The following is a 14,044-nucleotide window of genomic DNA, read 5'->3' as shown; positions in this document are numbered from 1 at the left end:
AGAAGTAGATTGTCAAATTCACCTTCCCAGTCTCTCTTCATCTGCAAGACTATTTCAGATCCATCCTATAGTATTTCACCTCTTTCAGTGATAGAATGTTTGTGAGTCTTCAGGGAAAACCAGTTAGTACAATTATTATTCATATTTACAAACCAACCACTAATGCCAAAAATAGATTGAAGTTTTTAGAACTAATTTCTGCCGTCAAATTGATTAACTATGCAATCAAAATGCATTAATAAATATTAGTGATTGGAATTTGAAAGTTGAGAACAAAAACGAAGGATTCAAAATAAACACTCGCTGCCATTGAGTCAATTCTGACTCAGAGCAATCCTATCAGTTTCCAAGACCGTAACGCTTTGCAGGTTTAGTTAACTTTGTCTTTCTCCCTGAGGGAGGCTGTGGTTTTGACTGCCAACCTTTCAAGTTCCAGCCCAGTGTGCAACCACTACATCAGTACAACTCCTAAAAGAAGGATTAGTAGTTGGAAAATATAACCACAGTGATAATCAAGAGTTTGCTGGAGATCATGTGATAGAATTTTGCAAGTCCAATAGCTCTTTCAGTGTAAATACCATTTTTAACAGCATAAACAGCAATTATATGAAAACCCAGTGACACTGTTAGGATAAGCATTGAACTGCTAATTGCAAGGCTGCTGGTTCAAACCCATCAGCTGCTCCATGTGAGAAAGATGAGGCTGTCTGATTTTTGTGATGATTTACAGCCGTGGAACTGAATGATAGATTTTCCTCTGGATACTGGCAATTACTTCGCCTTACTCCTGTTAATAACAGCTGCCTGACTTAGAATTTCCCATAAAATTGCCATAAAATATTAGACCCCTAATATGGATTTAATTACCACTCAAGGAATTCATCCTGAAGTGATTAATAAGCCATGAACATAATTATTTCCCCCTTTCTCTGCTTACATAGCATTGGTATTTTTGAAAATCGAGTTGTCCATGCCAAGTTTGTCTGTAGATAGAATGAGAATTATTAAACAGAATATCAGTTCACAAGAAATTTTTGTACTTTTATTAAGAGCACACCAGATACCAGTTTCCATTAGAGTTTTCAATAACTTCATGTACTCTTGAAGCGGCAAGCACACGAGTCAAGTAATTGCTTCAGATATTTACTAGAAGTACTTTTTAAAAAGACTACAAGAACATGTATTCATTTTTTTCCTCCCTCTTTTTTTCTTTTGAGATGACTGACTAGATATGACTTTTAATAAATAGATTTTATCCAAGGAATACTTTAATATGTTGCTTTTAATTATTGTATAAAAATTATTCCAAATATCCATCAATAGTCAAATGATGAATATATTGATATATTCATATTTTAAAATTATTGTTATTTTTCAATGTGAATGATCCAAGGAATATAGAGGGAAAAACAGAGATATATGCAACTTATAAATATTATAAGAGCTTATATTTACTGATATGCTTGTACAAGGGGCTTCAAAAAAATTACAGGAGAAATTCCATTCTTTTTTACTTCCTTTTTTTCTGTAGACTTTTGGGAGCCCCTTTAGATATTATAAGAGATATAAAATGATATTATTCCTACACATGAAAATTCTTTAAGATGAAATATTATTAGCAAAGCAGAATCCAGAAGTAGCCTCATGCATTTTTGACAACTCAGCATAGGATCAGTGGCCTTTCACAGCAACTAGAGAAAGCCTGGGATATTTAGTAAATGGCATACGTGGTCCCGTTGATAGCTATTTGCTAAAGGAAGACTAAGTTAGATCCCTACATCACTTCTTTTATCAGAAGGGATTCTAGATTGACAAAATATTTAATTTTTTTAAGTAAAACACAAAAATGTCGGGGGGAAATGTGACTATTTATTTGTTTGTATGTTTAAATTTAGGAGTAAGGAAGACGTAAGAATGAATGAAAATCCAGAAACAATTAAGGTAGATAGATAAATATGTTTAAGGAATATTGTTCAAAGACTTGAGAATTAAATGATTCTTGAGAATACATGTTCATAGACCTGAATTTTAGCAACATGGCATTAAGATTTTAACGCTCTCAGTTCGCAGGCAGTGGGACGGTGTACACATACATTATTTGGTGATTTCAGCAACCATGCTTGTGCTTGCAGTTGCACCAGTATATTCAAGCCTCACTGAAATTGGTGGCATTTAATCGTACTATTTGAATTGTTATATGTGTATAAACCATAATTTATATCTGAATAATACTTAGAATGAATGAATGAGGAACAAGTCAGGAGAAAAGTTGTGAAATAACATACAAGAAACTGATATTTTTGGTACCTCTGTGCTGTGAGCTGGGAGTGATAGGAGGCAAGCCTCTTTTTAGTTTATCACCACCTAGCCTGTTTTCAATTTTATAATGTGAAAATACGTCTTTATTGTCAGAAAGAACACACTTTTAAAAAAAACATTAAAAGTACTTTAGAATTTGGGGCTTCTAAAAGATTTTGTCATGGGGAGATGCCAATTCTAATTCATCCTGACGGCATATAGGGTTTCCAAGACTAAATTGTTGGGAGAAGTCAGCCCTACCTTTCTCCTGAGGAGCTCCTGGTGGGTTTCAACTACCAATTAGTAGCCCAAAACCTGACCCACAGAATCACCAGGGTTCCCTAGTCACCCACTGGGAGGAGAGAGAAAATTTCTGAGATTGAATCATTCTGCCAGATTGTTAAGCATATGCAATGGAGAGACACGAAGGTGTTTGTGATTCTTTGTGTCCCAGAGGGCCCCAGAGGATGCTCACCCCCAAGTAACTTCTAATGTATCCTTGCAATGAGTCCTTGCAAGATAAACACAGTTGACTTAAAATAATTTAGGAAAAAAAAAACCCAGAAACAAAACGTGTTGGTCCTCTCAATAAATCGTTTTATTTTAAATCCCAAACATTGATTCTTACATTGATTTCAATAATATTATGAGCACAGCTCTAGCAGAGTGTAGAATGCAACATTAATGTAAACTATTATGGTAGAATAGGATCTGTCTCCCACTTTATAGATGAGAACTGCCTCAGTTGGCACTTGTACCTTTGGGCAGCATTTTTCATGCTTCTCTGGTGGAAAACTTGAGAGATAGGTCCCTGAGACAATATGAGCAGATGAAGATAGCTTGTAATTGCCCTAAAACTTTATTTTGGTTTTTAATTCTGAAGTTACAAAGTGGAAAGAAGTAGATTTCATAAAAGGCAAATTTTATTAGCTTCATTTAGCCCTTTAAAATGAATGTTTGAGTATGTACTTAAGATTCTCGCTGAATCCAGTAAATGTCTGAGCTGGTAGCTATAATTCAATTAAAGCTAAGGGAGCTAAGTCAACTAATTTTAATCAAGTTTACTCTGATTTCTTTCTATTTCTCATTTTTCACCACAGGTCACAGTAATGAAAGGCAGCAATAGAAATAAAGATCATTCAGCAGAAGGAGGGGGGCCTGGAAAGCGACCGAAGCGAAAGTGTCTTCAGTGGCATCCATTGCTAGCAAAGAAACTTCTTGATTTTTCAGAAGAGGAGGAAGAGGAAGACGAAGAGGAGGATATTGATAAGGTAAGTCCTCTGTTTATGGCAGAATCTGAAAGTCTCTTTGTATGTTCACGATTATACTAGACGCTGAACCTGTATGGTCGGAAATGTATGGTTGCAAATGATAGTACAATTTAAATCCTCTATAACTACCTAGCAAACATTTAATTCTAATTATTGCCCATTCTTCTATGAACCTTCCAATCATTTAAAGTAGAAGCTTCTTACAGCAACTAGAACAAGGGCAACAGCATCAATCCTCCAACAACTGAAGAAAAGAAATCATAAAAATTCTAGCAAAAATAAATAAACTGGAAAACAGTAAAAATACGGAAAAAATCAGCAAGAAGTTAATTCTTTGAAAGGATCGACAAAATTGACAAACTGCTGGCAAACTTAAGAAAGAAAAGAGAGAAGATACAAATATCTAGAATTAGATATGAAAAGGGCAACATCACAACAGATTCAGATGAAGTACAAAGAATAATAATGCATGTCTACGAAAAGCTATACTCTAACCAGTTGGTTAACCTAAAAGGAATGGATAAATAGCTAAAAGTACATCATCTACCCAAATTAATGCAGATGGAAATCGAAAACCTGAACCAGAGCCATAACAAATGCAATAGAGAAGATCACCAAGAAATTCCCAACCAAGAGCCCAGGACCAAATGGTTTAAAAGGGGAATTGTACCAAGCTTTTGGCAATGAACTGTCACCAATTCTTCACAAACTATTCCAGCACATAGAAAGTGTCAACAACTACCAAATTCATTCTGTAAAGCAAGTGTATCTCTTATACCAAAACCAAACAAAGACAAAAAAACTACAGACCAATATCCCTCATGAATACAGATGCAAAAATTCTCTACAAAATTCTGGCCAATACCATTCCATGATGCATACCTTCCCGACACGATCGCTGAAGACAAATGTGTGTATAAGCAAATGTGATGAAGAAAGCTGATGGTGCCCGTCTATCAAAAGATAGAGCGCCTGGGGTCTTAAAGGCTTGAAGATAACCAAGCAGCCTTCTAGCTCAGAAGCAACAAAGCCCACATGGAAGAAGCACACCAGTCTGTGTGACCACGAGCTGTAGAAGGGATCAGATATCAAGCATCAAAGAGCAAAAAAATCGTATCATTGTAAAGGAGAGTGAGTGCAGATTAGAGACTCAAAGCCCATCTGTAGGCAACTGGACACCCCCTTACTGAAGGGTTGTAGGAAGGAGATGAGCCAGTCAGGGTGCAAGGTAGAAACAATGAAACATATAACTTTCCTCTAGTTCTTAAATGCTCCCTCCCTACCACTATCATGATCCCAATTCTACCTTACAAATCTTGCTAAACCAGAGGATCAACATTGGTATAGATAACAACTGGAAACACAGGGAATCCAGGACAGATGACCCTTTCAGGACCAGTGGTGAGAGTGACGATGCCTGGAGGGTGGAGGGAATGTTGGGTGGAAAGGGGGAACTGATTACAAGAATCTACATATAGCCTCCTCCCTGGGGGATGGGTAGCAGAGAAGAAGGCAGGAGGAGATGTCAGACAGTATAACATATGACAAAATAATAAAATTTATGAATGATGAAGAGTTCATGAGGTAGGGGGAGTGGGGAAGGAGGGGTAAAATGAGCAGCAGATATTAAGGGCTCAAGTAGAAGGCAAATATTTTGAGAATGATGCTGGCAACAAATGTGCAAATGTGCTTGAAACAATGGATGTATGTATGGATTGTGATAAAAATTGTATGAGCCCCCAATAAAATGATTTTTAAAATAAAAAATAAAGAACATTATAATAAACATAAAAAAATTCTGGCCAATAGAATCACAAAACATATAAAAAATAATGCCCCAAGACCAAGTGGGATTTATATCAGGTATGCAAAGATAGTTCAACACTCAAAAAGCAATGTAATATACCACTTAAGACAAAGAATAAGGGTCACATGATCATATCAATAGATGCAGAAATGGCATTTGACAATATTCAACACTATTTCTAATAAAAACAGTCAAAAATAGGAATAGAAGGTAAACTCCTCAACATAATAAAGGCCATATTAAAAAAAAAAACCAACATCACACTTAACTGTGAAACCCTGAAAACAGTTCCCCTGAGAAGAGGAACTAGGAATGGCTGACCTTTGTCACCATTCTTATCGAACATTGGCTAGAAATCTTAGCCAGAACCTTTAGACAATGGAAAGAAATACAAGGGAATACAATTGAGCAAAGAAGTGAAATTCACAGAAATATTGTTAGAAACAATCGAGGAATTTAGCAAAGTAACAAGATATAGCATTAAAAAACAGAAAGCAGCCAGATTCCTGTACAACCAATGAAAAGAACTCCAGTAAGACATCAAGAAAATAATAGCACACATATACATACATCAATTGTATAAAGCACATCCGTACATTCTTTGCCATAATCACTCTGTTATAAGAGTTGCAGGAGCCCCTAATAAAATGTAAAAAAAGAAAATGATTAGGGCAAAGAATGTACAGATGTGCTTTATACAATTGATGTATGTATATGTATGGATTGTGATAAGAGTTGTATGAGCCCCTAATAAAATGTTTAAAAAAACAAAACAACAAAAAATGAAAATAATAGCACAGGAGAAGTGAAATATTTAGGAATAAACCTAATCAAAGAAACAAAAGATTTGTGCAAAGAAAACTACAGACTAATATTAAAAGAAACCAAAAGAGACCCATACAAATGGAAGACTATTCCATATTCATGGATGAAGAAAATATAGTGAAAATATCAATACTACCTAAAGCAATCTGTCTATACAATATAATTCCAATCCACACCCCAACTTCAAACTTTAAAGAAATGGAAGCATGAATTACCAACTTCTCATGGAGAGGAAAGAAACCCAGGATAAATAGAGAACTCTTCCAAAAGAAGAGCAGAGTAGGAGGCCTTGCATTACTGGACCTCAGGAATTTTTTTTATATCATTTTATGGGGCTCGTACAACTCTTACCACAATCCATACATCCATCCATTGTGTCAAGCACATTTGTACATTTGTTGCCTTCATCATTCTCAAAACATTTGCTTTCCACTTGAGCCCTTGATATCAGCTCTTCATTTCTTTCTCTCCTTCCCTCCCCACTCCCTCATGAATCCATGATCATTTATAAATTATTCATATTTTGTCATATTTTACACGACCTGTCCCCCTTCACCCACTTTTCTGTTGTCCATCCCCCAGGGAGGAGGTTATATGTAGATCCTTGTAATTGGTTCCCCCTTTCCACGCCACCTTCTTTCCACCCTCCAAGTATCGCCACTCTCAGCACTGGTCCTGAAGGGATCGTCTGTCCTGGATTCCCTATGTTTCCAGTTCCTTTCTGGACCAACGCAGGGATTCTGATATGCCTCAGACTCACATTACATTCATCTTGTACACCACTTATGTTTTCAGTCTCCACCATATTTAATTCCTCTTATTTAAGAAAAAGTCTTCTGCTTTCTAGGAAGGATTCTGCTTCCCGAACTTCCTTTTCCAAACTTCACATCCAGTTCAATGCCACTCACTGTAGGTTGTACCTCATAAATAAATGTCTTTCTTCCTACTTCTCCCTTTCCATGAACATTACCTTGATTCAGCCCTGTTCATTCCTTTTCTGGACAACTAGAATCAATTTTTAACTGTTTTTGCTAGTTTATCTAATTGGTTCTCCATTCATATATTTACTTTTTCACCCCTGGTGAAGTAATACCGTGTATACTTGAGTATAAGCCAACCCGACTATCAGGTGTGGCACCTAATTTTTTTCTTTAAACATTTTATTAGGGGCTCATACAACTCTTATCACAGTCCATACATATACATACATCAATTGTATAAAGCACATCTGTACATTCTTTGCCCTAATCATTTTCTTTTTTTTTTCTCCTCTTTTCTTTTTTTACATTTTATTAGGGACTCATACAACTCTTATCACAATCCATACATATACATACATCAATTGTATAAAGCACATCCATACATTCCCTGCTCCAATCATTCTCAAAGCATTTGCTCTCCACTTAAGCCCTTTGCATCAGGTCCTCTTTTTTCCCCCTCTCTCCCCGCTCCCCCCTCCCTCATGTGCCCTTGGTAATTTATACATCGTTATTTTGTCATATCTTGCCCTATCTGGAGTCTCCCTTCCCCCCCTTCTCTGCCGTCCCTCTCCCAGGGAGGTGGTCACACGTGGATCCTTGTAATCAGTTCCCCCTTTCCAACCCACTCACCCTAAACTCTCTCAGCATCGCCCCTCACACCCTTGGTCCTGAAGGTATCATCCACCCTGGATTCCCTGTGCCTCCAGTCCTCATATGTGCCAGTGTACAACCTCTGCCCTATCCAGCCCTGCAAGGTAGAATTCGGATCATGGTAGTTGTGGGGAGGAAGCATCCAGGATCTGGGGGAAAGCTGTGTTCTTCATCGGTACTACCTCGCACCCTAATTAACCCATCTCCTCTCCTAAACCCCTCTATGAGGGGATCTCCATTGGCCGACACTTGGGCCCTGGGTCTCCACTCTGCACTTCCCCCTTCATTCAATATGGTATATATATACACACACATACATATATATACATATATATACACATACATACAAACACACACATATATACACACATATATTTTTTTTTTTTGCATGATGCCTTATACCTGGTCCCTTTGGCACCTCGTGATCGCACTGGCCGGTGTGCTTCTTCCATGTGGGCTTTTTTGCTTCTGAGCTAGATGGCCGCTTGTTCACCTTCAAGCCTTTAAGACCCCAGACACTATCTCTTTTGATAGCCAGGCACCATCAGCTTTCTTCACCACATTTGCTTATGTACCCATTTGTCTTCAGCGATCCTATCATGGAGGTGTGCAGTCAATGATATGATTTTTTGTTCTTTGATGCCTGATAACTGATCCCTTCGGGACCACTCGATCACTCAGGCTGGTGTGTTCTTCCATGTGGACTTGGTTGCTTCTGAGCTAGATGGCCGCTTGTTTATCTTCAAGCCTTTAAGACCCCAGTCACTATCTCTTTTGATAGCCGGGCACCATCAGCTTTCTTCACCACATTTACTTGTTCACCCACTTTGGCTCCAGCAGTTGTGTTGAGAGAGTGAGCATCATAGAGTTCCAATTTAATAAAAGAAAGTATTCATGCATTGAGGGAGTGTTTGAGTAGAAGCCCAAGGTCCTTCCGCCACCTTAATACTTAACCTATAAATGTAGACACGTCTATTTCCCCATCCTCCTATGTATATTTGCATGCACATGTCTTTGTCTAGACCTCCATAAATGCCCTTTGACTCCTAGCTCTTTCCTCCATCTCCCTTGACTTTCCTCCTGCCCTACTACCATGCTTCGTCACCACATGGGCTACGGCTATACCTCTTCTCTACGCAACCTTACCCTTGATCATTCCCCACCAGGCCTGCCACTCCCCCTTCTCTACCATTTTGGGTCCCATGTTGTTCCCTTGTCCCTGTGTTTGTTAACACCACTTCCTTACCCCCCTCTACCCCCCCACCCCAAGTCCCCCCGGAACTGTCGGTCCCGTTGTTTTTCCTCCAGATAGTTCATCCAGCCTGTCCTATTCAGACAGACCTGTGGAGACACTAACATGCACAAAAACAAGACAGAGGAAAACAAAGCAACAGTATACAACCAGATAACCAAACAACAAAAACAAATAACTGACAAAGAACAAAACAAAACACTTCACAAGAGAAAAGCTTGTAGTTAGTTCAGGGATCATTTGCTGGCCCTTAGGAGCGTTTTCCAGTCCAGTCTGTTGGGGCACCATGCCCTGGCCCCAAAGTCCACTTTCAGCATTCCCTGGGGACCTTGCTACTCCATTCCCTTGCTGTTCCGCTGCACTCCCCCAGTGCTTTGCCTTGGTGTGGTGGGATCAGATCAGGTGCAATTCCCACACTGTGTCTCCGGTGCTGTCCCCTGTATCGCTCTTAGTCACTGATTGGCATCATTTCTCATAGTGGGGCCAGCCATGTTGTTCTCTCTGTGGACTGGCTGCTCTACTCAGGAACATCATCCTCACGGCCTGGTGGGCCAGGTTGTGTTCCACTCTCTCTTTCCTGCCCCTTCATCTGCTCCCATGTGCTCTGATCAGATATGTCCATCTCCCGGAGCTGCAGAGTCAATGTCGTCCTTTTGAACAAATTCTTTTTGGGGGAGGGGCAGGAATCCACTTAATTTATGGTGCTGGGGTCAGCCTCCCAGACCTCTCCACTGGTTCCCTACTCCACACCGGGATATTGCATTCACACCTTGCGGCACTGGGTTGAAGTCTGGTCCCACTTTCTCTGTGGAGATATAAACAATACCCTCCCCTTGGGTGGATTAGTGCCCCATGACCCCACTACCCTTTTCTTCCTTATATTCATCCCTTTGTTTTCCTTTCCCCCTCTCCTCCACCATTGTCTACCATGTACATCCCTGGTTTTGGTCTGGTCTCTGCCATACTACACAGTCTTCACCCCAAAAATGTTTGTATACAGTAGTAGCTTTTTCCCCTATGTGTGGCACCTAATTTTACCACAAAAAACTAGATTTAAAATGTGCTGAAAAACTTGGCTTATACACGAATATATACGGTAATCATAATATTAAATGGTCGGTTCTTTATTAAAACTTATTCATGTCAGTGCTTGGCAGAATGAAAAGTTGATCATCTATATATATATAATCCTTCCAACATTTTTAATTGGTTCCTAAAATTTGAGACCACTGCACTACAAGGCTGAGCACATTGCTTTTGGCAAAGCACATGCCTCATGAGATGTTTCTTAACCTTCTTCTACAAAGTCATCTCCCCAATTCCATCTTCACATTTCGTGTGCTTTAATCCCTACACATTCCCAACTCTATCTGTTGACTATTGGCTTGTTCTGATCTGTCTTTCAAAATTAAACCCGGGTTGTAACCCTTCTGTGGAGAGACTTTCTGTTTCTCTTTCCTCCACTAGCCATTTTTCTCACTACTTCCTTGTGGCAGTTTTTATGGTGCATTTTAGTTTGCGTGTTAGCATACTCTTCTCCCTTCCCAAAACAGCAACTCCTTCAGTCATACATAATCTTATTTACCTCTTGATCCCACCCCGTGGCTCAACTCTTACAAATCAGTAATTGAATGCAATGAATGACTCTTTTTAAAAGGAAAAATGTCACTAATTCCGCAAACTACATCTATTTCTGATAGTTCCCTTTTCACTTATGAGTCACTTTCAGAATGCTAATTTAGTATCTCTTGGAAATGCTAATTTAGTATCTCATTAATGATTGTATACATGATGCGGAAAATAAATACGTAGTCTTCACTTCCAGTAATCCTTAATATATTTCCAAACCAGATTGCTAAAAATTCAAGACTTTTCTGTACTGCTTGCTGTTGAAAATAATTGATGGTTAATTAAGTGCATTTGTAATACTTACTCAGACCTAAAAGGCTTTTAAACATGCAATATTGGATTAAGCGAGTGATTTGCTCCAGAGTATGTGCTATACCCGTTGTTCCAATAAACGTATAAAAGAACATAGTTGCTCTCTAAAAGTGATTTTCAAAATGTGGTGATTTTCAAAGCGTGATTTTTTTTCAAAGCAACATTCACATCACCTTATAAAAAAATCACACATTTCTTAGAATTGCTGTTTCTCCAGGCCCAGTCAGACCTAGTTGATTAGAAACTCTGCGAATGGAGCACAGTAATCTGTGTTGTAAGAAGCCTTTTGGGAGTTTTCATTCTAGTATGTGAATCACTGGCCTGCTCTATACTGTAAACTAACAACTGACTCCAGCCTTCTCTTGATTTGGTCTATGATACTAGACATTAAATAAATAAATCCAGTAAGCATTCTGGATTTCTGATCATGGTTTGCATTGTTCCCAAGAAGTATCATAAAAACACCTAGAAAGTGTTTAACAATCTAAATTATTCTGAGATTCTGTGGTCTGAGATTTACTTAGGACTTTATGCTGACCGCCACATACAGGGAGTGTTGTAGAGAAGATTAAAAACAGGAAGACTATACCAGGATGGTACTCAGGCAGTGGCAATGAGAATTAGGCAGAAGAGATGCACAGAGCCTAACTTTGAGGAGTCAAAGACTTTGACAACTGACTGAATGAAGTGCTTAGGGAAAGGGAAGTTTCAAAGCTCATCTTGAACAGCCTGAGCCTTCGTGAGTTTATTCTTATCACCTAGCAATTCCCTAGACAAGACAGTTTAATATTTGTAAGCTTTAAAATTTAGAACATAATTTTTCTTTCAAATAATTATTTTAGCTATATATTTTTAATTTTCAAATAGGAGCTCTACTTTTGATGTGTGCCTAAACAGAAATTTGTATTAGTTTTTTCATGATCTATTTCATGTTATTACTATAGTAAAATACTTCTGAATAGGAGGCATGCAGAACTAATATATTTTTTCTCAATTGTTAATTTTGAAAGCCTATGTCCTACAGACTGGGTTTATTTATTCAAACCTCAGTTAGTCTTAATGCTATGCCAGACACTGCGACTAGGCACTGTGGGGAAAGAGTAAATAAGAGAACTTTTGTCCTCAAAAGAGTTCACTGTTTAAGAAGAAATTTATAAAATGCAAACCATTATAAGACAATGAAATATATACTGTCATAAAATATGCACTTGTTGTTAGAGAAACTAAGCAGATGGATAAATCATGAGTTACCAACCATCCTTAGTGGTTGAAAAATATATATGTATATATATTGGGGTGGTTGAAAAATATATATGTATATATACTGGGGGGGGGCTTGGCTTGTTAAAATTGAGTTGTGCCAGGGGAAGCAATTTATAAGCCAAGAATATTATTGAAGTAAAACTTAGATTTCCAAGACATGTTAAGCATGTGACTCTTGTTTTGGTTGGTAATAGGTTCAACTACTCGGGGCTGATGGCCTAGAACAAGATGTTGGTGAGACTGAAGATGATGAATCACCAGAACAGCGAGCCCGGAGACCAATGAATGCATTCCTCTTGTTCTGCAAACGCCATCGCTCCCTTGTACGACAGGAACACCCCAGGCTCGATAACCGAGGTGCTACCAAGATCCTAGCTGATTGGTGGGCTGTTCTTGATCCAAAGGAAAAGCAGAAATACACAGACATGGCCAAGGAGGTAGGTTTCAGTGACTAGATATTATGGTGGCTATGAGAAACCAACCCCATAAACTCCAGTCAGTATATAGAGAGCACCTGATGAATGTCTAGCAATCTGTAAATGAGCCCCAAATCAGATGTTAGGTGTAAACATAAGACCCTTCTTTGTCCCTATTCCTGTGTTTCACGTCCACTTTGTATTTGCTGGTGGGGATGCCCCGGGCAGCATGGTCGGACAGTCTTGTTTCTCATTTGGATAGTACTCTGAGTGATAGACATAAGGGATTAGATTACTATGAGTATTAATTAGCATCTCCACCCATTTGCTGTGGCCCTCAGGAAATGGTTGGTGAATTATTTCAAGTGTCTCCAGGGATCCTGGATCTGCTGTCAAAGAACGCCATTGTAAAGATGTCTTAGGTTCCTGGAATTGTATCATTGGAAGGAGTCTGGATCTAGTTCTGGTGACCAGGCACACCACAAGTCAACTTCTGAAATGCTTGTTTTTTCCCTCCTTATTGTCCTTTTTTGTAGAATGAGGAGCTGACCAGATATTTGTATCTTTTCCAGCTCTCGCTCACTTTCTTTCTGCTTTTGTAGTAAACACAGCTATCAAGAGGTAGATATGCTTTGATTTGTGTTGATTCTGTGGGTATTGCAGGATGACTATTTAGAACCAGTGACTGAGTGGCAATGGAACGGGATGTGTTGTGATGTGTGCGTGCATGAAAACGTTGCCCAGGAAGTCTTGCTTAGGCGCGTTGTGTGCAGGAAGGGTATTCATGTTCATTAACTCGACAATGGCAAGCCGATTGTGTCTCTAAATTAGTAAGAAATTAATGTGAGATCATTGTATATTTAGATGTATCTTGTAGGAGATGTAACTCTGAGTAAGGGAAACACAGGAATGTCATTGAAGGTAAACGCAAAAGGATGCGAGGAATAACTTAACGTTATTTCTTCAGGATTACCACCTAATTCGTAAAATCTCTGTCATCATCAAAACATTTTGGGTAAGGTTGTGAGGAATGAGCCAGCAAGGCACAAAAATACTGAGTTTCAAATGGCACATTTTTACTAAAACATCTCGGAATGTGGAAAAAATAGTAAGTACTTTCAGTTGCAGTGGTTTAATGGAGTTGTTTAATAAACTAACATGGAGCATAAAAATTTCTTTTTAAACATTCAGGAAAATTTGAACACAAAATAAGTGATTAGCATAGTTACTAGGTAGTTAACTAACGGTGGCACAACCCAAGCTCTAAACTCAGTGCTAGCTAGTCAGTTCCTATTCCTAGCAACTCCTATAGAACAGGGTTAAACTGCCCCGAGGGTTTC

The 14,044-nt window shown here is 38.7% G+C and overlaps 1 protein-coding gene across 13 annotated transcripts in view; it reads left to right on the top strand.

Annotated features, from left to right (window-relative positions):
- The window catches only part of BBX (BBX high mobility group box domain containing), a 337,134-nt gene that overhangs the window by 194,158 nt on the left and 128,932 nt on the right, over positions 1–14,044 (top strand). For all 13 annotated transcript variants that reach the window (XM_075542577.1, XM_075542574.1, XM_075542579.1 and 10 more), the window contains 2 exons: positions 3,399–3,569; positions 12,483–12,725. In XM_075542577.1, coding sequence (XP_075398692.1) covers positions 3,408–3,569; positions 12,483–12,725 — 405 coding nt within the window. In that variant the 5' untranslated portion in view covers positions 3,399–3,407. Of the gene's footprint in view, positions 1–3,398; positions 3,570–12,482; positions 12,726–14,044 lie in introns of those variants that run through there.

This window comes from Tenrec ecaudatus, chromosome 2 (genome assembly GCF_050624435.1).
Source record: "Tenrec ecaudatus isolate mTenEca1 chromosome 2, mTenEca1.hap1, whole genome shotgun sequence".
In the NCBI taxonomy this organism is placed as follows: domain Eukaryota; kingdom Metazoa; phylum Chordata; class Mammalia; order Afrosoricida; family Tenrecidae; genus Tenrec; species Tenrec ecaudatus.
Note: the sequence above shows the minus strand (reverse complement) of the source record. Positions and strands in the feature narration are given on the sequence as shown.